The sequence below is a fragment of the Microtus pennsylvanicus genome, chromosome 17 (genome assembly GCF_037038515.1).
Source record: "Microtus pennsylvanicus isolate mMicPen1 chromosome 17, mMicPen1.hap1, whole genome shotgun sequence".
Lineage (NCBI taxonomy): Eukaryota > Metazoa > Chordata > Mammalia > Rodentia > Cricetidae > Microtus > Microtus pennsylvanicus.
This window is the reverse complement of record NC_134595.1, coordinates 16,276,722-16,300,927: the sequence shown is the minus strand read 5'-3', so window position 1 is coordinate 16,300,927 and position 24,206 is coordinate 16,276,722. Positions and strand designations below refer to the sequence as shown.

The 24,206-nt window shown below is 46.4% G+C and overlaps 2 protein-coding genes across 2 annotated transcripts in view; both read right to left on the bottom strand.

Annotated features, from left to right (window-relative positions):
• Positions 1 to 734: 734 nt before the first annotated feature.
• Positions 735 to 2,630, bottom strand: Txndc2 (thioredoxin domain containing 2). The gene is made up of 2 exons (XM_075952146.1): positions 2,609 to 2,630; positions 735 to 2,329 (listed from the first exon to the last, which is right to left on the bottom strand). The coding sequence occupies exons 1-2, from the start codon at positions 2,628 to 2,630 to the stop codon at positions 735 to 737; spliced, it is 1,617 nt and encodes a 538-aa protein (XP_075808261.1).
• Positions 2,631 to 20,930: 18,300 nt separating this feature from the next.
• The window catches only part of Rab31 (RAB31, member RAS oncogene family), a 119,815-nt gene continuing 116,539 nt past the window's right edge, over positions 20,931 to 24,206 (bottom strand). The window contains exon 7 of the mRNA XM_075951313.1: positions 20,931 to 23,661. Coding sequence (XP_075807428.1) covers positions 23,564 to 23,661 — 98 coding nt within the window. The 3' untranslated portion in view covers positions 20,931 to 23,563. The remainder of the gene's footprint in view (positions 23,662 to 24,206) is intronic.

The window sequence follows — 24,206 nt, the reverse complement described above, 5'->3', positions numbered from 1 at the left end:
TGCAAATCCTTTTCCATCAAAGCAGTGATGTCATAATGGTATCAGTGATTGCTCAGGTTTAAGCCTCTCAGGAGCCTGGTTTAGAGTTCTTGGATTAGGTGAACAAAGATTAGAAAAATTATCTCTACAAACCGGAAACAACTTTGGTGTGTGGATCTCTGTAGCCTTCCTAATAGAAAAGAATAGCAAAGACGTGACTCACTCCAACCCTGTGTTTCCAGAAATTTCTTATCAAAATCCACAAAGACATGTGAGCACCAGAAAATACATGGGACAAGAACTTTCCACTGCACTTCAGGTGTGTAATTCTATTGCATTTCCAGGGTTGCACCAAATACCCAAGGAGCAAGACTTTCAAATATGAATTTTTTTTTTTTTTGGTTTTTCGAGACAGGGTTTCTCTGTGGCTTTGGAGCCTGTCCTGGAATCAAATATGAATTTTTTAAAAAAAAGTGCAAAGTAAGATAGCAGGACTTTCTGATTCCATCCAAGGAATCTCTAATTTCACCCTTTTTACCAAAAAAAAAACAAAAACAAAAACAAAAAAAACAAAAACAAAAAACCCACCATGGCCACTCCTTGCTTTGATTCTTTCCAATCAAAAAGGTGGCCTTCATGTTTCTGACATTCAAGCAGAGCCTTTTGGGAGAACACATCTGTCTTATGTGATCGTTCTTTGCAAGTTAAAAAGAAATCAGCTATTAACTCATTTGTGATGCGCTCAGAATATCTGATTACTTTAATTCTTCAATGTTTGCAACCAGTTTTTCCTTGAGGGCACCAGAAAATTCAGCCACCTTTTCTTCTTTTTTGTAAAACTGGAAAGTTGGGAGGGTGAAGACATCACGGTCTTGTATCAGTTCTACGCAGTCATCGGCATCTACTTCCAGGAATACCACATCCTCATGTTTCAAAGACAGGAAATGGAAATACGGCCTGATGGCTCTGCAAGGCCCACACCAAGAGGCTGAGAAGTCCACTGCCACCAGCTTCTCCCCGGCCTCTTTAAGCACCTCATCAAACTCCTCCTTGTCGATGATCATTCTCACCATGTCTTCCTCCGGAAGCTCTATTTCTGATTCCAAGTGTGAGATGTTGCTTTTATCGGGTGGCCTTGTGTCTTCTAAGGACTTGATAATGTAGTCTTCCTGGGATGTGATGGTGTCTTCTGGAGACTTGGTGATTTCTCCCTCCTTGAACTGGATGCTGTCCTGTGAGGACCTGGGGATGTCACTTGCTTTGAACAGGATTTTGTCCTGTGAGGATTGGGGGATGTCTCTCTCCTTGGGTGAGATGCTGTCTTCTAAAGGCTTGTGGATTTTAACATCTTTGGGTAGGATAGTGTCCTGTGAGGATTTGGGAATGTCTCTCTCCTTGAACAGGATGGTATCCTGTGAGGATTTGGGGATGTCTCTCTCCTTAGGTGAAATGCTGTCTTTTAAGGGCTTGTGGATTTTAGCATCTTTGGATATGATGGTGTCCTGTGAGGATTTGGGGATGTCTCTCTCCTTGAACAGGATGGTGTCCTGTGAGGATTTGGAGATGTCTCTCTCCTTGAACAGGATGGTGTCCTGTGAGGACTTGGGGATGCCTCTCTCCTTGGGTGAGATGCTGTCTTTTAAGGGCTTGTGGATTTTAACATCTTTGGATAGGATGGTGTCCTGTGAGGATTTGGGGATGTCTGTCTCCTTGGGTGAGATGCTGTCTTTTAAGGGTTTGTGGATTTTATCATCTTTGGACAAGATTGTGTCCTGTGAGGACTTGGGGATGTCTGTCTCCTTGGGTGAGATGCTGTCTTTTAAGGGTTTGTGGATTTTATCATCTTTGGACAAGATTGTGTCCTGTGAGGACTTGGGGATGTTACCCTCCTTGGATTGGATATTGTCCTCTGATGACTTGGGCATGCTGGCCTCCTTGTGATGGCTGCTGCTTGCTTCAGGCTTGAGGGTGGTCCCCTGTTTAGGCTGGGTGGTGTTTGCGAAGGATTTGGTCATGTTGCTCTGCTTGGTTTGCATGGAGTGGCCTGAAGTCTGAGAAATATTTTCCTGTTTTGGATTATTAGCTTTGGCTGAGGGCTTCGAGGTGTCGCCCTCTTTCAGCTGGGTAGTTTTTTCTGAGGGCTTGGGGCTAACTCCACGTGTAGGAGGGATGGTACTTTCTGAGAACTTGGGGGTGTCACTAACCTGCTGTGAGATCTCAGACTCCTCTGTGAACACATGGGGTGTGTTGCTGACCTTGGGATCAATGGCCTTCTCTCTGGCCCGGGCTGTGTCCAAGAACCGTGGGACCAGAAGAGCCTCATTTTGGGATAGAACCTGTAATGGATTTTCTAAACAAAAAATAAATAAAATAGAGATGCAGTAGAAGAAAGAAAAGACTGACTATCTATACCAAGGGAGACTTATTCTTAGAGATAAGAATGAACCTGATGACTAATATGGAAATCTGAGTAACTTCACTCATCAGAGAGCCAGGCATCCATGGGGGTTACGTGGGTCTCTTCTGTGCATTCCTTGCTTTGCCGTCTACTTTCCTTTCTCCGTTTAACCCAGCCTCCTGCTCCCCAAACCATAGACCCCTAAGGCAACCCTCTTCCTTTCCTTCTTACCGTTGGTGTCATTCCCGCCCATTCTTCCTTGATTGCCTAATCTCACGGATGACCCTCCAGGGGTTCTTGCTTGAACACTGCTCTTGTCCAACTTCTTGTCTTGATTCATTCTTTTGCAAGGGCGGGAGAGGGAAGCCTTTCTTAGATTCTTCTTCTATAGCCAAACTAAGGACAAAACGTATGTGCGAACAACTTAAAACTCAGGCAGCGCTCCACGGCGGATGTTCCCAGCCAGTCCTCCAAGAGTGGCAGGTGATAGTTTCATGGTGGCCTCCGTGCCGGCAGCCATGCTGTGTGTGGCTGCAAGTCCATAAACAGGCATTATTTCCTCAAGTGCAACCAGCTACTGAGGTAAGAGCCATTGTGATCAGCACCGCACAGGTGGCAGAACTGAGCCCTAGAGAAGTTACATGGCCAGGATAAGTCAGGGTTCAAAACCTACACTCAAATAGTATTCCGGGCTCTATTCTTTTGCCGTAGAGTCTGTCTACGCCAGGGGTTTATAAACCCAACTTTCTTATAATTTTCCCCCAGGATTCTCTAGCACCAGATTTCTCCTTATGACTTTATTAACTCTGTTAGCTGCTTTTTCTAATACTATAACAAAACCACGGAAGGTATGGGCTTCACAGAGACGTGAGGTTTATTTAGCTCATGGTTCCAGAGGGTTAAGGGAATGGCACCAGCATCAATTTGGCTCCAATGTAGGCGTCTTGGCAGGTGGATGAGACGTCCCAACGATGAGGAAAACACAAGCAAGAAGATCACATGACAGAAGAAGCCAACGCGTGGAGAAGAACTATGCTTGCTGTCTGTCTTAGGTAGGGTAAGCACTACAGTTATCAGAAACGACATGACCAAAGGCAGCTCGAGGAGGGAAGGGCTTATTTGGCTTCCATATCCCGAGTCAGAGTCCACTGAGGGGAGCCAAGGCAGGGACTCAAACCAGACAGAAACCTGAAGGCATGAGCTGATGCAGAGGCCATGGTGGGGGGGGGGAGGTGATGCTTACTGGCTTGCTCAACCTGCTTTCTTATAGAAGCCAGGACCACTATCTCAGGGGTAAGGTCACCCAACACAGTCTGGGGCCTCCCACATCAATTACTGATGAAGAAAATGCCCTACCTGCTTGTCCACAGCCCGATTTCATACAGGCAGTTTCTCAACTGGGGATTCCCGGTCTGCGATGACTCTAGCTTTTATCAAGTTGACATAAAACTAGCTAACATAATCTCCTCAGAAGAACTAACTTAGGGTCATGAGAACCACTTTAATCCCTCCTGAAGGAAGAACCCACAAAGACCTATAGACCACCTCTCAACCTTCCTACACTGGAACCAAGGTTCCAACTCAGGAACAAGCTACAGTACTCACTGTAACTATCTCCTGCAGATCTCCTCTGAGGAGTGCCACATCATAGCAATCATGCATCTCCCGCCAGACAGCCTCTTCTCATCCCCATGAGCCCTACTTCATTCCACCATCCTCCTACCTTTCACCCAAAGAGCAGCTTCCTTGTGGCTAGTCCCAGCCGCAGCAGCCATGTGCAGCTCACCATGCATAACTGGGAGTGGGCTCCCACAGAGCTGGGACTGGAGCTCAGCCTTGCATGCATGAGACATCTTCCATCTTTAGCAACACACACACACACACACACACACACACACACACACACACACACATACACCTCGTAGGAAGAATTCTGAGGTTATTTGCTTGTTTTCCATATTTAGTCTCCAAGAATGTGTGTGAGAATGAAGTTCTGCGTTTAAGAAAAAGTTCTACATTTAATCTTATGTATATGGTGGGGTTGCCTGCATATATGTCTGGGCACCACTTCCATGCCTGGTGACCATAGAGAACAGAAGAAGAGGGCATCAGATCCCCTAAAACCGGAGTTACAAGACAGTTGTGAGCTGCCTTCTGGCTACTGAGAATCAAACCTGGGTCCTCTGGAAGAGCACCCAGTGCTCTTAACCATTGAGCTCAAGTTTTGCATTCTTGACAGATTTTTTTTATTTAATATTTATTTATTATTTATACAATATTCTGTCTGTGTGTATGTCTGAAGGCCAGAAGAGGGCACCAGTCCTCATTACAGATGGTTGTGAGCCACCATGTGGTTGCTGGGAATTGAACTCAGAACCTTTGGAAGAGCAGGCAATGCTCTTAACCGCTGAGCCATCTCTCCAGCCCCTCTTGACAGATTTTTTATGACAAATTTTCATGTTTCTTTCACCACAGTATAAGAAGTCAAACTTAAGAAGGTTGTCTAAACAGTGGGTGCCCATGATGTCTCTAGAAGCTTGGAAACATCTACTAGTAGTGATTTAATTATCTATCAAACATAGTCTATGAAAGAAGAAAGTAATGATGGCATCAATAAATTCCCTTTTAATGGGATATATTTTACCTGTTCTTTGACAATTTCAGCAATGTGTCTTGATCATATTCACCTCCTGTACCCCGCTTCCCCATATCCCTAGGCATTCTCAACACATTTCGTTATTCACTTCATGTCTTCTCTTTTGTAGCCTGCTGAGTCCAGTTAGCACCTGCCTGTTGGAACACTGAACTTGTGTAGGTGACCACTGACCGCGGTGAGTTTGCCGGGGCAACAGCCATGTCTTATCCAGAAGACAGCACTGCCCAATGCTCCTTCCATCCCCTGCCTCTTTCATTCTTTCTGCTTTCTCTTCGATGACCATCCATGAGCCTGGCGGGGAGAAAGTTAACTTATTCTCAGCACTTAGATGGTCACTGCTGTCTTAAAAGGGATATCCTTGAGCCTTGCTCACTGTGATAGAAACTTCATTCCTTGGATGTGGGCTCTATAAGGCCACAGGGAGTAGATTATGATGTAGCCTTCCTAGTGGAGAGGAAGAAATGAGATCATCTCCCCCCCCCTTCCATGCTGTAAGCGTGGAAGCCAAAAGATAAGACACATATCCCAGCCTCTCCCCTCCAGCTTGAAGCATCAGCATAGGTGTTGGTTGCATCTGATCAGAGAAAAGCTGAAAATAATGCTCTCATGCTCTATTGGGGATGGGGGCAGGAAGAGCCACATCCACGTGGATTCCACAGCCTACGCAGTACTTATGCCATCACAACACGGGCCACCAACAATGAGAGAGCGCATGCCCAAGACAGTAGGGCAGGCTCTTGTCCCTCTAGCATGTGGGGGAGATGCCAAGGATCTGACAGTCCTGCACACACCTGAGTGGGACTGGGAACCTGAGTAGGAGCAGTGGACCATGGGGGCCTAGAGAGAGCAAAGAGGCCACGCTGCTGGGAAAGGAGTTGTGGTCGAAGGAGGCGAGAATCACCGTATCAGGAAGGCAGTGTCTCCTGCTACAGTGAGGGACTGGCTGTGCATGTCAGCCCAGGGCCAGGAAAAGCCATTTTACACGGGAGACCAGCAAGAGGTCAGGGTGCCTGGCACAGTGGATCCACAAAGGTCCACACAGCCACCTGCACAGAAAGGAGAGGAACTTGAAACCCAGGGCTGATGCTACAATGAAGAGAGCACAGAGTGCGGATGTTTGACCAACAGGCACGTTTAATTCGACAAGCCTGCTCCTCCCAAGCCCCCACCTCATCCCACTGAGGCAAGGTCCAGAGGGAAAATTGGATCCACTTTAGAAAACCTTTGAAGCTGCATTGCATCCGCCTATCTTAACGAGAGATAGGAAATCTGTACATGCCTGCTGCTGTCTTTGAGATCTTGGCCGTGTGCTTGGCAGAGCTGTGCTGGTTGTTTCTCCCTTGCTTATGCAGTTCATGGATTTCAAGACACTCGAACTATTGCTAGTCCCAAAGAATTTCCATTCCGCACGTCATAACGTACGCTTTCCCTCAGCACAGGTCTGTCTCCCTGTCGGGAACCCTTATGTGAGACAGAGTGTCTGAGGAAACAAACGACTACTTAGTTTAGGCAAAAGATGATTTAGGCAGTTATGAAACAGCTTGGGAAAGAGCTCATTTGGTCTCCAAACAGTGCTCAGTGCTACAGACCAGACCTGCCCATGGGGCTGCAGCCTCTAAGGCTCCAAGAAGGCAGGGAGGTAGGAGGTCACCACGACCACCATCAATGCTGGCTTCAAGAACTTTCTGCTAGAGATGCAATTCCAGAGTGAGCCTCCGGACCTCTTCTCAGCTCAGTGTTAGAGGTAAACACTGGCTTCTGCCCCTACATTCCTTCCTACTGGGCTCCTGTGGGAACCGGCAGAGCCAGGTGTGAACCGTGGCCTCCTTCTCAAGCAGCTTCATCACTGGAAGAATCTAAGATGCACCTAGAGCCCCAACAGCAAAGGGCCATGACTCCTGCAGTGTTGAGCAGCCCACTAGAAGGAAGCCTGGGTTAGCACTGGGAATTCACTTCTGCCTCTACAAGAAGAATTCTGCGGACTGGTCTCGCTACACTGGCATAAACTGTGTTTGATTTGCAAAACGGCACAGATTCCTGGCACAAGGACTAGAAAGCTGATACGTGGGAAGAAAATTAAAACCGACCCATTTGTCTGTATTGGTTATGTTTCCCACTGCTCTGACAAAACGCCCGTCAGAAAGAACCTTGGGGTTGAGGTGGATGTCAGCTCACAGTTCCAGAGAGTGTTTGGTCATCATGGCAGGAAAGGCATGGCACAGGAGCTGAATGGCAGAGGGAGCCCATGGCAGAGGCTTTTTCATGTGAGCAGAGAACAGAACTGGGAACAGGCATGGGCCATAACGGCATACCCCTCTGTAGCAGCCTGACCTTACCTCCCAAAGTTTCATAATTTGCCAAATTCTGCCATCAACTGGGGACCAGACTTTTAAACATGAGCCTGGTGGGGACTATTTCAGACACAAACCTCTCAATGCCCATCTTCAGAACTTATTGCTATTACTGTCACAGCTCGTATTGCCTTTGTTTATACTCATACAGATATTCCTTCCTTTAAATATTACTATGCGTGTGCTGTGAACACCAGTGTGCCACGGCCTATTGGTGGAAGTCAGAGGACCACTTTCAAGAGCCAGTTTGCTCCTTCCACCGTGTGGGTCTCAGGGATCAAACCCAAGGCCTCAGGCTTGGCAGCGAGCTCCTTCACTCACTAAGCTGTTTTGCTGGCCTGATTATAGATAGAATCTAATGAGAACTTTCTTTCTGGTTTAAGAGTGATTTTGTTTTTAATTAGGTGTTGGGGGATGTGCGTGTGTGCATGTGGCTACCCACAGAGTCTAGAAGAGGATCTCTGATCCCCTGGAGCTGGGCAGATTGGTGCTTGTGAGCTTCATGGTGGAGGTAGCTGGAAACCTAACTCAAGTCCTTTGCGGGCTTTCTTTTCTTTTTTCTTTTTCTTTTAGTTAGTTTGTTTGTTTTGTTTTTCAAGACAGGATTTCTTTGTGTACCTGGAACTAGCTCTTGTAGACCATGTTGGCCTCGAACTCACAGAGATCCACTGGCCTCTGCCTCCCAAGTGCTGGGATTGAAGGTATGAGCTACTACCATGGTTCCCTCTGTGAGCTTTTGAACTCTGAGCCCCTCTAACAAAAATTTTCCAAAAGAGTCTTTTATAATCCTTTTTGCTTGAGAAGTGTCTCAGGGGTTTTTCACAGCAGGAGGCCCAGGAACCAACCTACATTTCTTGGCCACTTTCCCTCACTTGACTATCTCCTGCCCTTCAAGTCTTCTTTGTGGGTGCCTGCACAGAGAACAAAGTATTCATTATATTATGGGATTTTACTTCCAATCTCCTTAAGACTTAATCTATTGACTTGAAAAGTGTTAGAAAGTTGCTTTTCAGTTGGAGATTGTCTGATGTATTTCTCATGTTCAGACCAGCGTCTTAGGGAGGAATACCAGAGATAAAGGGCTGTCTTCATCCTTTTATTATAAATTAAATATATCTAGAGAGCACACTGCCAACAAGACTGATCTCTAATGATTTTGAACTTGAGCACGTGGCTGAGGGGTTATTGCTCAGTTTCTCTGTTGAATGGTTACTTTCTCTCCCCTACCTTATTGCACAGGAAAGAAGGGAAGGAGAGAAGGAAAGAAGGGAGGAAGGGAGAAGAGGAAGGAGGGAGGGAGGGAGGTCACTACTCAGAGCCATACTCAAGAGGAATATCCTATATAAATCGCTTAGAATTCTTCTGTTTGGGGGTTTTGTTCTCCACCTCTTTATCCAGTCATTTGTTTATATCAGAGTTGATTCATGGATGTTCGATTTACACTTTGTTTTGTAATCTGATACTGTGTTATTTATTTCACTGTGCAGCTTGTCCCAGCGTTATCGTTCGAGAGCATTTTCGAGTGGCTCCTGCTTCCCTTTGACATGAACTCACCTTTGCAGACGTCTGTGCTCTCTGCTTAGAAGGTGTTTATGATCACAGGACTTAATGGTCGATCAACACGGCAGGATCTGGAATCGCCTAGGAGACAAGACTGTTCATATGTGTGTGAGGGCTTATCTAGATTAGCATCATTCAGATGGGAAGCCTTCTGGGGAGTTCACCAGAGAAGACTACTAAGACAGGGGTTTAAGCCAATAGAAAGTCTTAATTAGCCAGCCCAGCTAATTGGGCTAATTACATGGCTGTTTAGGATCCCAGTACTGGCCCACATCTTGATCAGGGTAAGCTTAAGCACAAAAACCATGTCCTGGGTTGACAGACTTCCGTCAACAAGAACAGTCTGCCGGAAGCAGAGCTACAGAAGCCACAGGCGTAATTAGTACATTAGAGACTTTTCCAGAACGGTGGACTTTGAAGGACTAGGACCTTGTTCTCACTTTGGCAGGTAATACTGTCTACATTTGAGATTTATGGCCCAAATGGTACTCCCATCATGGAGTCAGTGGTGCTAAGGTCTATTTCAGGCAGGCTCACCTTCCTACGGGCTGGGCTTCAGGCTGAATAAGAAGGAGAAGGCAAGCTAATGCTAGCATTCAGCAATCTCTACTTCATGAATGCAGAGGTAAGGTGACCAGTATGCTCAGTATCCTGCCCCCATGACTACACCCTTGGACTTGAGCCCATGTAAACCCTTTCTTCCTTCTATCCTTAAGTTGCTTCTGACAGGCATTTTATTACAGTATCAAGAAATGAAGACATTTTGCCAGGTTCATCTAGTACAGAGGTTCTCAACCTGTGGATCTTGACCATAAGAAAACACATTTCCACTGGTCTTAGGAACGGACACTGCTCAGTAGCAAAACTGCAGTTATGAAGTAGCAACAAAAATAATTTTATGGCTGGGGTCACACAACATGAGGAGCTATATTCAAGGGTCGCGGCATTAGGAAGGTTGAGGACCAATGCTCTAGTCCACTCACATCCTGGCTCTAGAAGTCTGCTTTTCTAGATTCCTTTGATCAGAAAATGACATTTAGCAACAGATTAAAGATGTGTGCCACCACACCAAGCTAGAGCATACATTTTAACTAGCTATGAAAAGCAGATCTTAAGAATTTGAGAGCAGGGCTAGCAAGAAACCTGCACTAGAGAAATTCCCAGGAATCCACAAGGATGACTCCAGCTAAGACCTTAAGCAATAGAGGAGAGGGTGCCCAAACTGTCCTTGCCCTGTAGTCAGATTGATGACTCTCTTAAATGTCATCATAGAACCTTCATCCAGCAACTGATGGAGACAGGGGCAAAGACCTGCAGCTGACACTGGGCTGAGCTCCCAAAGTCCAGCTGAAGAATGGGAGGAGTGAGAACATGAGCAAAGAGGTCAAGACCATGATGGGGACACCCACTGAAACAGTTTACCTGAGCTAATGGGAGCTCACCAACTCTGGCCAGCATAGGACCAAGCTAGACCCTCTGAATGTGGGTGACAGTTGTATGGCTGGGACAGACTGCAGGGCGGTGGCACCAGGATTTGTCCCTGCTACTTGTATTGACTTTTTGGAACCCATTCTCTTTGGATGGATACCTTGCTCAGTCTGAATACAGTGGGAAGGGCCTTGGTCCTTCCTTGGAGCAATGTGCCTCGCCCTCTCTGGAGAGTGAATGAGGGGTGGCTTGGGAGGGAAGGTGGAGGGGATAGAAGGAGGGGAGAGAATGGGAACACTAGATGAGTATATAAAATAAAAAAGATTGTTTTCTTTTAAAAATAAAATAAGAAAAAAAAGAATTTGAGAGCAAATAGTTTCTGGGGTTTTTTGTTTGTTTGTTTTGGTTTTTCAAGTTTGTTGATGTTTTCATATAAACACAAGGCTTCTGGCCATAGTCCCATCGCCCTCTGTACCCATCTACCAGTGCTCGCCCTTAAAGGGATCCAGCCATGTCAAACAGCAGACTTCTTCCTACAGACTGTCCACTTTCAGAAACAGTGGACCCGCCAAAGAGTAGAGCAAACTAACAGCCCCTTTAACCATCTCTTAGCACAGTAATCGTGGATTTGATGTTCAGAGTCACCATGCTGGGGTTCCTGGGGAGGAACCCCATTTCATTCTCACAAGCACGGCACCCGTGGGCATTACCAACAACAAATAGAAATGTCGGTGGATTTCACAAGTTCGATGAGACCCAACTGAAGAAGAGTCAGATTCTATCGGCTAAAGCTAACTGTAACTATAGTTTCCTATCTAGCAGTCACCAGCTTCACCTTGACCTCTGTGATAGCTAATCATGAATGTCAACTTGACCAAGTCTGGAGGGGATTAAAACCTAGACTTCTGGCCACACCTATGAGGGATTTTCTAATTTGATCATTTGAGGTAGAAAGCCCAGTCCTAAATCTGGGCCACACTTTTCGAAGGAAGCGCTTGACTTCTTGTCCGCTTGCGCTTACTCTTGCTGGCCTCTTCGCCTGTCCTGCTGTGGAGGCATTATTACTCCACTGCTATTAGAATCTACATTGGGACTCCAGCTTAGACTGAAGACCAGCTGAGACATCTAGCTTCATGGACTAAACAACCACAGAAGCCTTGGCCTTTCCATCTGGAGACAGCCATTGTCAGACTACAGCCCATAAGCCATTCTAATAAATATATATTTTTATATATTATATTTATATATTACTCAGAGAATCCTGACTAATACAAATGCTGAATAAAGAAAAGGAGAGGTGGGGTACTGGAGAGATGGCTCACTGGTTAAGAGCACTGCCTGCTCTCCCAGAGGACCCAGGTTCAATTCCCAGCACCCACATGACAGCTCACACCTGTCTGTAATTCCAGTTCCAGGAGATCTGACACCTTCATACAGGCATATATGTAGGCAAAATACCAGTGCACACAAAATAAAAATAAATTTAAAAAGAAAAGAAAACTCTTCTCATAAGACTTTTATAAAGCGTTCACAGACAGGGCAGAAACAGAACACTGGAAAGCAAATGTCTAAATCAAAAAAGTTTAAGATGTCACCAAACAGGACATGGTTCCCAGTCCCTCAGCCCTCCCATCCAACCACACTCGAAGAAATGGGAAATATGTGACCTGTCTTTGCTCTCCTGCCCAAACAGAAGCTGCTTGGGGTGGGAGGATGAAGATGAGTCTCGGTTGCTCTAGTCTCTGGCAAAGGGTGCTTTACGCGCAGTGACAACTGTATAACAGGATCAAAATGCCCGCGTCCTTGAGACTTCCTCTCCTTTTTCTTTTGACCCTCCAAGGTAATTAACTTCAGAATAGGGAAGAGAAGAAAACTATCATTTTAGGGCTAGACTCATTGCGTTAAGTGTACAACATCACTATCTTTGATAGCACCATTTGAACTTTACTTAGATGCTAACCTGCTATCAAATCTATAATGGTTAGAAGGGTAGGGAGAAGCTGGGAAAAGAGACACAGGCATTGCCATGGGCATGGCAGGGGAGCTGCAGACAGCAGCACGTGGCTAGTCTGGGTGCATCCCTGAGAGGCAAACCCCGGGAGGAGTGTCTCCAGAAGGCTCCTCCCACTTGCTGCTGTTGTGTTCCTGCTGGATTTGGTTACTCTATGAAGGGATCCCCACTGCATGTGGTATAGTGTGATTGTTTCTTGAGAAAATATCACTCCTCACTGGGCAATTTACTTGCAGATCACAAAGGTGATTTTTATAAGAGCAATGATGATTAGTTAGATCTATGATTTAACTGAACTATCCGAGTCAGACTAAAAGATAGAGGTGGTTAGGACAGTTAGTGAAGATGACTAGGCACATGATTTGAGTTAGTCTGCCAATCGTTCTGGGGAGAGAAAAGGCTCAGTCTGCAGTCAGCAGCCAGATAGAGGAAGCCAGATGAGAATATCTCGCTGATAAAAGGTACCAAGCCACATGGATAACACAGACAAGAATTATGGATTAAGATGTGTTAGTTAATAAGAAGCCTGAGCTAATAGGGCAAACATTTTATAATTAATGTGGACCTCAGTGTATTTCTTTGGGACTGAATGGCTGCAGGACCGAGAGGGATAGAAACCTCTAGAAACCTCTTTCAACAGTGTGTGTGTGTGTGTGTGTGTGTAAGAGAGTGTATGTGAGAGAGTTGTGGGTGAGAGCATGCAAGTGTGAGAACATTCTCATGAGTGTGTGAGAGTGTTTGTGCATGAGAGAGTGTGCAGGAGAATGTAGGAGGGAAGGAGTAAGAGTGAGTGTGTAAGAGTGTGTGAATGTGTGTGAAAGAGAGAGTGTGTGTAAGAGGTTGTCTATGAGAGAGTCTGAGAGTTGTGTGTGACAGAGAGTATTAAGAGTGTGAGGGTGTGTGGAGTGTATAAAATATGTAAGAGAATAGTGTGAGAGAGAAGAGTGTGTGAGAAGAGGGTTGTGGGGTGTATAAAATGTATGAGAGAATAGTGTGGGAGAGAAGAGTGTGTGAAAGTGTTTGAAAGAATGTGTATGTGTGTGTGTGAGTGTGCATGTGAGCTTGCAGGTAAGAACATACACATGAGAGAGTGTGTGTGAGAAAGAGAGAGAGGAGAGGTTTTCCTTGCTCTGATGAATACCTACAGCACAATGTAAGGAAGGAAAGACTTCTCTAGACTCAGCCATTTCAACCCCTCAGAGGCAGGATGGTGGGCAGAGCTGCTCAGCCCAAGGTAGCAAAGACCAAAGCTGAGAAGGGCAACAGCCTGAGTTTCAACACCAGATGAGTAAAAATAGAGAAAGAAAGAAAGAAAGAAAGAAAGAAAGAAAGAAAGAAAGAAAGAAAGAAAGAAAGAAATTTAAATACAAAGGCTATGGCTGCTCCTAGGTATGGTGGAGGAGAGAGTTTATTATAGATATGAGGGAGAACATAGTCAGAAGCAGAGACATCTGGGTGAGTCCAAGAGTGAATGTGACCTCGAGCCGGCCATGTGAGGAGACAGGGAGGGGGGAGAGAACCAGGAGATCAAGAGGCCAAAAGGGTAAAAAGTAGCACATAGCCAAAATGACTGGATTCTATAGGGAAGAGCTGCTAGGGGAAGGGCAGCCCAGGCCAGAGGTTTAGGGTGGGGGGTGGAGCATGCCCTGTCTGAGTTAGGGTTCTGCTGCTGCTACAAACACCATGATCAAAAAGCAACTTGGGGAGGAAAGGGTTTATTTTGCTCATACTTCCACATCACTGTTCATCACTAAAGGAAGTCAGGACAGGAACTCAAGCAGGGCAGGAACCTGGAGGCAGGAGCTGATGCAGAGGCCACGAAGGGGAGCTGCTTACTGGCTTGATCCCTATGCCTTGCTCAAGCTGCTTTCTTATAACACCCAGGACCACCAGCTAAGGGATGACTCCACTCACCACGGGCTGGGCCCTCCCCCATCAATCACTAATTAAGAAAACAGTATACAGCTGGATCTCATGGGAGCATTTTCTCAACTGAGATTCCCTCCTCTCTGATGACTCTAGTTAGTCAAGCTGCCATAAGACTAACCAACATAACTGACTCCTTGTCGACCTGACACACAATCACATCACTATTAAGTCACAAGCCTTCCTTTCTTATTGGTCCCCAAGAGCTAACATTAAAAACAAAAATTACTTTATAAGTTCCCACAATCTCTGCAAATTCAAACACATTAAAATTTTAGTCTCTTTAAAATATCCAACCTCTCTAAAAAGCCAAAATTCCTTTTAAAAGCTCAAAGTCTTTCAGCTGCAGGCTCCTGTAAAAAGCTGGGCGGCGGTGGTGCACGCCTTTAATCCCAGCATTCAAGAGGCAGAGGCAGGAAGATCTCTGTGAGTTCGAGGCCAGCCTGGTCTACAAGAGCTAGTTCCAGGACAGGCTCCAAAGCTACAGGAAAACCCTGTCTCAAAAAACCAAAAAACAAAAAAAACAAAAAACCCTCAAAATTAAATGAAATACCTTCAAGAGAAAAGAACCAGGGCACAGTCACAATCAGAACCAAGCAAAACCAAACTCTAGCGGTGTAAATAACTCAATGTCCAATTACCTGGGCTCCAGTAAACCATCTTCTGGGCTCCTCCAAGGGGCTTGTGTCACCTCTCCAGCTCCGCCCTCTGCAGCACACACAGCTTGTCTTCTAGGCTCCAGCTGGCTCCACTCCACTGCTGCTGCTGTTCTTGGTGGTCATCCAGGGTGCTGGCATCTCCAAAAGGCTGGGGTCTTCTGCTGCAATTGGGGTGCACCTTCACCAACAGCCTCTCATAGACTCTCTTCATGGTGTCAAGCCTCAACTTCTCTGAATTGTTGTAGAAAGGCCGCTTGTTGGTTCCTGGCTGCTCAGCCCCAGAATAATCACACAGAAACTATCTTATTTAAATCACTGCTCGGCCCATTAGCTCTAGCTTCTTAGTGGCTAACACTTACATATTAATTTAACCCATCTCTATTAATCTGTGTATCACCATGTGGCAGTGGCTTACCAGGAAAAGTTCTGTCGGGCTCCGGAGGGGCTACATGGCTTCTCTCTGACTCCACCGCCTCCTTCCTCCCAGCATTCAGTTGTTTTCCCCCGCCTACCTCTGTTCTGCCCTGCTCTGCTATAGGCTCAAAGCAGTTTCTTTATTCACCAGTGCTAATCACAGCACACAGAGGGGAATCCCACATCACTGAATGACCACTTCAGCTGCCACTGAGGCTGTAACCTTCACCAGTGGCCTCTCACAGTGCCAGGCCTCAGCTGTTCACCATGGCCCCTTCATGTCATCAAAACCAGTGCCACCCTGGTGACTTTTACACTACCAAGTTCCCTGCCAGCACGAGGCACAACTTTGGCCGCCTCTGGAGCACAGCTTCTGTGTGCTGACTCTGAAGAAACACTTCCCCAAAGATTTCAACCCAACAACGCCGGTCTGTTCTTAAGCGCCACCAGATTCTCTGCTCCAGTAGACTAGAATTGAGTAGCCCAGGATTGCAAAGGCTTTGCTTTAGTACTTCTGTATCTTGTTAGTAACAGCTGATTCTTCAGCCTCAGCTGACCAGAATGACAGAATCTTAAGTCAAAATAAATAGCAAATGGCCCTGATAGTCTGTAAACTCCCTCTGAAATGTCACAAGCCAGGCCAGTGTCCTCTGTATTGCTCTCAGATGCTTATCTGCTCATTATCCTATTGAGCTCTCAATACTCAGTGGTTTTTCTTGTCCAAAGTCTTTCCACAATTCTGTCATAGCAATACTCCATCCCGGTACCAACTTGCCTTAGTTAGGTTCCTACTACTGTAATAACACACTATGACCAAAAAAACAAGCCTGGGAGGAAAGGATTTATTTGCCCTATTGCTGTTCATCAGGAAATCAGAATAGGAACTCTAACATGGCAGGAACCTGCAGGCAGGGGCTGATGCAGAGGCCATAGGCTGAGCCTTCCCCAGAGGCCATAGGCTGAGCCTTCCCCCGCCAATCACTAATTAAGAAAACGTCCTACATCCAGATCTTATGGAGACATTTCCTCAGTTGAGGTTCCCTCCTTTCAGATAACTTTAGTTTGTGTCAAGTTGACATAAGACTATCCAGAACATCATACTGAGGGGTGCTGGGAGAACCTGGGGCCAGGCCCACTTTGATATGTTAAATAGACACCCTCAGTTAGCCACCATTTGTCCCTGGTTTGAGCCCTATCAGATTTGTCCTTCAAAGACACTCTCCTGGTGAGCTGGATTTTTTAAGCAGACCAGACCTTCCAGCTTCCACCTAATCCTGTTCAAAGTCTGAACCTATCAGTGGACCAAATACCTGGTTAGGTGAGAGCCTGAACATCCACAAACACAGCCAGAGGTGCATCTTACTAGTCTCCAAGATATCTAATGCAATCAAGTTGACTCAAGATTAACTATCAGGAGAGGTTTACAGAAGATAACTGCATTTAAGCAGGAAGATTGCCTAATCCAGCAAAAGACAATGGAAGGGGGCAGTGGACTAGAGGAAGCCATGGAGCCCAAAACACAGAAGCCAGAAACAGGGAGCATCCAGGAGGGAAGTAGAGAGAGTGAGGCTGGAGAAGCCAACATTAGGTAAGTTTCTAAAAGTCTTTGACAGTTATGAATGAGGAAACCAAGTGGCTGGAGGACCAAGATTCATTTTTCATAACTTTGTGAGTACTGAAGGAAGAGGGGGCAGAGGAGACATGCTGCAGCTGATCAAAATTAGCAAAGACGCAAGTGAAGGAGCAAAACAAACCCCATTTTGAGAAAGAATTCCATTTTAGACAGGACCTAACTAGGAGGATGAATACAGCCCGGCAAAGGCATAGATGTTCCCAAGAAACTGTGCCAGCCCTGGTCAGAGTGACCCACCAGGGTACCCAAACAACATCTCTTTACATCTGCCTGCTTCAAACGACCTTGGAGGTATCTGATTAAGCGCTGTTTTGAAATTCCTCTATACCCCAACCAACAAATTCAAAAGCTATATCCTTTTACCCAATCCTGGAAGGCCAAGGCTTGTGCCACCCCGCCTTGCAGTTTTTCCCTTGAGAATCCCCTTACCCTAAAGCCTCAGGGCCGTCTTCCCCCACTTGCTGCGTCGGTGTGACGGATTACAGCCCAAGTTAGCTAACTTGTAATCAATAAACCCCAGTGTGTTTGCATCGGATACCGGCTCTCTGTGGTGGTCTTGTTTGGAGGTCCCATGATGCGGGCATAATATAAGCACATGCGTAGAGTAACAGGAGTGGGGAGCGGTGTGAAGGAAGTGTCAGATGAAGTATGAAACCTCTGGGATGGGCCTTGGAAACAAGTTAGGAGTTTTCAAGCAGATAGAAAGACTGGGTGTTTGTAAATCTGGGGAGAACATGAGCTGAAGCAGAGAAAGGTCATCCAGGCTCACGGGGAAGAGACCAGCTTGAGCACTGGGTTTTCAGCAGTTCAGGGCCCTATACCCTACAAAGTCTAGATTGCTGACCCCAGGTGCATGTGTTACTTCCAAGGCATGGAAGACCTTCACTGAGGGCTGAGCAATGGCTTCTGCATTAAAATCAAGGTCAAGGGAAACACAGTCACATTCTGGAAGAATCAGACCAGCAATTTGAGATTAGCTGCTGGTGAGTCAAACCAGCCAGTCCCTTTTAATAGGGCAATTCTGCTCTTCCAGCCAGAGCAGATTAACCCTTAGCTCCCCAGGCAAAGGGTGTCCTCCTGAGATGTGAGAACGAGTTTCAAAATAGGATAGGTCTTAGCATAGATACGGCTCGCCCTACTTTCTCCCTGTGTGAAGCTGAGAATGTCGCTCAGGCTCTCCAGGATCTGTTCTTACAAATGAGGTCGGCAGGGCTGAGGATGTAGCTGAGCAGGGGACTTCTTAGACTGTGCAAGGCCCTGGGTTCAATCCCCAGCAGAGAAAGAGAAGAAAATGTCTTACACGTTAGAACTGTGCACTTTTCTCAGATGTGTGTATGTCTGTGTGTGTGTGAACAAATTGAGATAGTATGTGAAAGCAGCTCCTGGAAACTTGTCAATGAGAAAGGATTTCATTTTCTGCAGTTCCTTCTTTTCTTCCCCTAGAAGAAAGAGGGTAAGGAAAGGAAGAAACAATGGCAACTAAGATTTGACCTCTAGCCCATTTTCCGGTCTATGGTCTTGGGCAATCTTGCTTTGAGCCTCATTCCCCTCCAGTGGAGAATGCAGATAACATCAATCTCAAGAAAAGTGTGAAACAGCGGCCTCTTCGCTCACTGGAAGATTATCGGTTTTGCATTCTTGCCTGGTTCCATGGCCACCAGCACTTCTTTTTGTGGGGTGATACCCTGTGGTCCCAGGCAGGTGGCACCATGAGGAGTATGAGCTTTGTTTTCCATGGGAGAAAGCAGCCTTTGGGTTTTCCTGGAAACCCTGGCCTCAAGAAAGGCATTTGTTCCCTTAGTCTCTGGGGTACCATCTTGGGTGGGGGAGGTCCCCAGCTGAGAGTACATTATGTCTTGGGGGATGGATGTTTCCAGGATCTAGAGTTTTGTTTGAATTTCACAAAACTAATGTGAGGGAGAGTCCTATAGTCAAACACAGCATTGTGTCTGCAGATAAACGGCGAAACGTTTGGAGAAACAAGGATTATGAAGTGTTCCATCAGTTTGGGTCTAGTTTTGGTATTAAGTGGGCCTATAGCAAGCTTGGGGACAGTCTTTCCATTGTGACACTATCTGGGTCCCAGAAGTAAGATGACTTATGGACTTCACCCAACAGGAAACTCTGGGAGCTCAATCTGCTAGGGATTCCACCACCCACAAATCACAGAGTGGGCAGCTTCATTCAGAGGGTTGACGTGAAGTTTCTCAGTCTCTACATTACATTGGCTCCTAAGAAAGGGGATGAGAACAAAAGGATGTGGCAACTAAGAAGTCAGGAGAAGAGAACCGTGCTCGGCACCAGCTGAAGACTGAAGCTTTTGTTCGCTGTCGTAACTCATTATTTACTTCATGTCATTTTGATATTAGCCCCTGGCTTGTCATATTGTCCCTGTTTTACAGGAGAAACTGAGGCCCGGAGATACTAAGTGCCTTGCTCATCTAAGAATCAGAAGTGGAATAGATCCCTAGAATCTTAGTTCCTACACCAAAGTGAGAGTATCTCTAAGTCAAGGTGTCTTGTCTACAGTTGGGATTTCTGTTCAGTCCTGATGCTCTTGGTTTGCTTGTCTTTAAACTTCCTGTCTCTTCCTTGTAAGCTTGGTGACTGCATGGCTTGGTGGTGGCATGGCAGACTAGTTCAGCATTTGATTCACAAGAGCCTTCAATAAATCCTTATTGGAAAAGTGAGTGGGTGGACAGATGGGTTTCTGTGGGTGAAGAGATGCATGGGTGTCTAGGTAGATTATATGTATGCATGGATGAACAGACCAATACCAGAGAAATATAGAAGCTAACAAAACACATGCCTTGAATTTACCAAATACTATCATTTTATCATCTTTGCTTCTGATTTATCTGCTTATTTATCTAATTATTGAGATTAAGACAGACATACACATCTCACTATGTAGCCCCGACTGGCCTGGAACTCACTACGTAGACCAGGCGGGAAATAAACCCAGAGATCTACCTGCCTTTCTTTCGCCAGTGCTAGAAGTATGCTACCATGCCGGGTATTGGCTTCAGATTTTCAGACCATACAATAAATGAAAACTGCTGATAGTTAGGTGCCGTTTGTTTACCTCTGACCTGATTTGGTGTCATCTACTTCACAAGTTGACTTCTTCTTCTTCTGCTTCTATTTCCATCCACACATCAATAGTCATTATTATTCCCCTGTGGTGGTTTGAATAGGTATTACCCCATAGACTCCTGTGTTTGAATGCTTGGCCGATAGGGAGTGGCACTATTAGGGGGTGTGGCCTTGTTGGAATAGGTGTGGCCTTGTTGGTGGAAGTGTGTCATTGTGGGGGCGGGTTTTGCTCAAGCTACACACAGCGTGACACACAGCCTCTTCCTAGGGCTTGTGGATCAGGACATAGAACTCTAGTTACCTCTCCAGCTCCCTGCCTTGCTTCCTGTCATGATGATAACAGACTAAACCTCTGAACGGTAAGCCAAGCCCTAATTACATGTTTCCCTTTATGAGAGTTGCCTTGGTCATGGTGTCTCTTTGCAGCCATAGAAACCCTAACTCAGACAACCCCAGTTGTCTTCACTCATGCATCCAGGATCACGGTTCCATTTCCCAAACTCTGCAGCGTACACCCACCCAGGACTATTCCACAGAGTCCTGTGAGTGGCTCACTCGGGGCAGTGAAGCCCTGCACTCCACACTCTCCTCAGGGATCCACGGTGATACGTTATAGCTAATGCATCCATCCTAGCCCGCAGCCTTCATCACGTGACCATGCCTTATTTATGTTTCCTCAGTGGATGATAATCAGCTATTGCCAGCAGGGCTTCAGTGAATATTCTTCCCCAGGTCTTCACAGGCTTACATGTTTCTTTTTATTCTGAATTGACTTTTAGATAATCATCTCACTGGTTGCAATAAGAAAAAGATACTCAGTAAAACTTAAAATATTTATTAGTACGAATCATACAGATGGGTTAAAACCAAAAGCAACTGATAGAAATGAGCACGGGGAGAAGCTTTACCACAGAACAGAGGATATGACGAGAAGGTCCTAGATGTCTGGGGAGGGATCGTCTACGTGTAAAACCTGGGTCCAGCCCAAGTGGAAACCCTTCACCAAAACACCAGGAAGGGTGACAGTCCTTGTTTGGCGTGACTGCCGGGTCACTGGATGTCCCAACGATGGTGAAAGGCATGATCAGGTTTGAACACAGCCAGAGCTCTTGGCTGATGCTGGCTTCATACTCTCTGCCCTGAATGCCACCGCAGAGCGGCAGGGAGGAATGCCTATACAGACCATGGTCCTTAGCGGCAGAGGAAACATTTCCATCCTCCAACCCTCCCTCGGAAAAGAACGAGATTCCCACTGGGCACAGCCCTTACTATTGGCTAGGATGCAGGTTAGTCTGCAAGGCAACATCATATTCAGTACCCTAATGTACCATTTTTTTTAACTAAAAAATGGCAAGTCAATTCTGTACCTATATAAAACATTTGCACGACTCTACTGCTGTCCTTAGGGGTTTCTACAGAGAAAGCGTCCCTCACTTACAGACACAAGGTCATGAGCCAACCCAGCCACTCTGAAATGGATTACGTGTAGGTGTAGCCAACATCCATCATATTTACACATATACAAACCTGCCACGTGGGAGAGGAAAGAAAATGAGGTTTGGGAAGGAAACTTTGGGAACAATGATAAGGATCCCAGATCCTGTATCTGAAGCAATTGTAGGTCTTTGCATATGTTTCTATGATTAAAGGTTATCTGTTTAAACAACCCAAAAGGAATCCCAGGCCAAGGGGAGAAAGGCACCAAAGGCCACAGCATCTACCTGCAGAGAAGGCCCAAGATGGTTAGGAATGTTTGTGTGCCCAAGTGCCACATGCTCACTTTGTTGGTGGTGGTGACACATAAGTATACTTAGCGTCTGCCTAGCTTTAACATCAGGGGCTCTGCAGCCTGGGAAGAGCGAGGTTTCATTCCCTCATGTTCTCCAGTATACTCAGGGTGGCTCACGGTCAAGGTGAAGCCCAGTCAGACTGCAAAGCCACTCCTAAGTCATGACATTCTCTTCTGGGAACAGTACCATCTCCGCTTGGAAATCTAGACAATCAACTAGACAAATGCAAGCTCCCAGGAATAGATTCCCTAACACAAGCTTGGTACTACCTGGAGAGAGGCCGTTTCAGTTCCAATTCTATTTTTTGCTTGTTTGTTTGTTTCACCTGCAGCGATTGGAGTAATGTCTCTGTCAGCACATAGAATCCTGTCAGCCAGTGATGTTGGCAACACGGGACAGGCACTGACGGTCCTTGAGAAGGCCCTGTCATGGCATACAGGAGCCATCTGCTAACAGTGCTTGAGATGGCTGTCACGGGACACTGTGGGACACTCTTGAATCAAGACAAGGAGTTTTCTATCCTCCCTATTCTATAATTCAATTAGCTCCCAAGCTGGGAGACGCAGGAGGAACATACATGGAAGTCCACATCCTGGAGCTGACAACCACGGCCTGTGATTGGAACCTGGCTCTGTCTGCTCGGTGGCCTTTCTCTCCAAGCTGGCAAAGTTTAAAGTATTTCTTCTGATTTTATACTTTTTGGGGGTCCAGAATTTTAAGGTGGTAACATTCCTCTGGCCGGTTTGCTATAACCCACGATTAGCTGCTATTAATAGAAGTTTGCCCTACAATTTAGACTCAACATCCTCTGATTAGCTTTTTCCCTTAGACGTGACACCATGGCATAGGCTCCTAGTAAAACAATGCTCCGTGAATTAATCATCTCCAGGAGGAGACGCTCATTGCGATGGAGAGGATGCAGGCTGGGTGGTACCCTGGATGCTATTTATATCCTCCACCTACCACTGCTTACATACCAAGTACTTAACTCTTTTAAACCGGGCCCCCCCATCCCCCAAATCATATGTCACGTTCTAGTCTGATTCGGGTATTCCTTAGAAGGATGTTCATCAATTACATGAAAAGGGACACGGATAATAGTTTCTATTACTTTTGTCTCTTTTGCAGAAGACCAGTTCTCAGTTTAAATGATGGCCCAGCTGTGCTTCTGATTTCCCTCAGAAAACTAATAAAGGCTTGGCTCCTAAAGCCAGGTAAAAGTGAACCTTCTGTATTGCCTTTGCCTTTTGGTGGACTGGCCAGTGAAGGCCTTGGCCCTGGAGAAGTCACTGGACCCTGACCAGGTGACATGGGAAGTCAGAGGAGAACAGCACGGCAAGGTTCGTGAACAAATCTAAAGATTTCTAGTATTTCTTTAACAAAAAATGGCAACTATACCTATGACCTAGTAAGTAAACCCCCACCGTGCGCATTTCCAAAACCAAAGGCCATGTTGTGGCAGTACGGTGAGTTTTCCAGAGTTTTCTATAAATCTCTTCTCAGGGAACTTCCCTGCTCAGCTTTCTGCAGGTTTCCCAGCATGCAATGCTGCTCGCTCTCCCACAGGCAGTTAGTCCCGAGGGCAGGGTCCTTCTGTGCTCACTGGACACTGGAGAGGGCTCTGGCTTCTTCCTTCGTGCTCCATGGGCCACGGCCCTTGGGTCAGCAGCACCGCCGGCTGGTTTGCAAGGCCTGGGTCCCGAGCTTGATCCCTCCGCTGTTTCCATTTTCATGGGGATCCAAGGGTGGGATCTGGCGGCCTGAAGACAAAAAGGAAGCCGAAATTGAAGTTGGTCCTGTTCGGGTGAAGAAACTAGCAGCACTTGGGGGAGGGGCTATCTCTTTTCTCTTTTCCTTCCTGGTCTCTTTTTCCCTCCCTCCCTCCCCCTTCCCCACTCCTCTCTTTTCCCCTTCTTTTCTTTCCAGTTCTTCTACAGGACGTCACATTCACGTTTAAAAGGCGAAGGAAATTACCGGCAGTTTCGGGGCCAGGCAAACACCCCAGGAACAGGAGAAGGAATTCACCCGCTCTGCAAATCAACCTGTTCCCTCAACCATTCAGGGCCCGCATCCTTCCCATGGAGCCGCCCTGCTTTGAGGCCTGGACTTCAATAGTAAGAGCGAGCATCTGTCTGTCCTTTCTGCCTCCCACAAAGAGAAATGGGCTGGGAGCTGCAGTCTTCATAGACCTACCACCGGCGGCTGGCTCGGCTAGCCGCTCACCAGCCCTACACCGCAAGGGCACTTGACTCATTAGCCAGAAGGCCCCAGAGACGCATTTCCCAGGATGCACTGCTTGAATGTC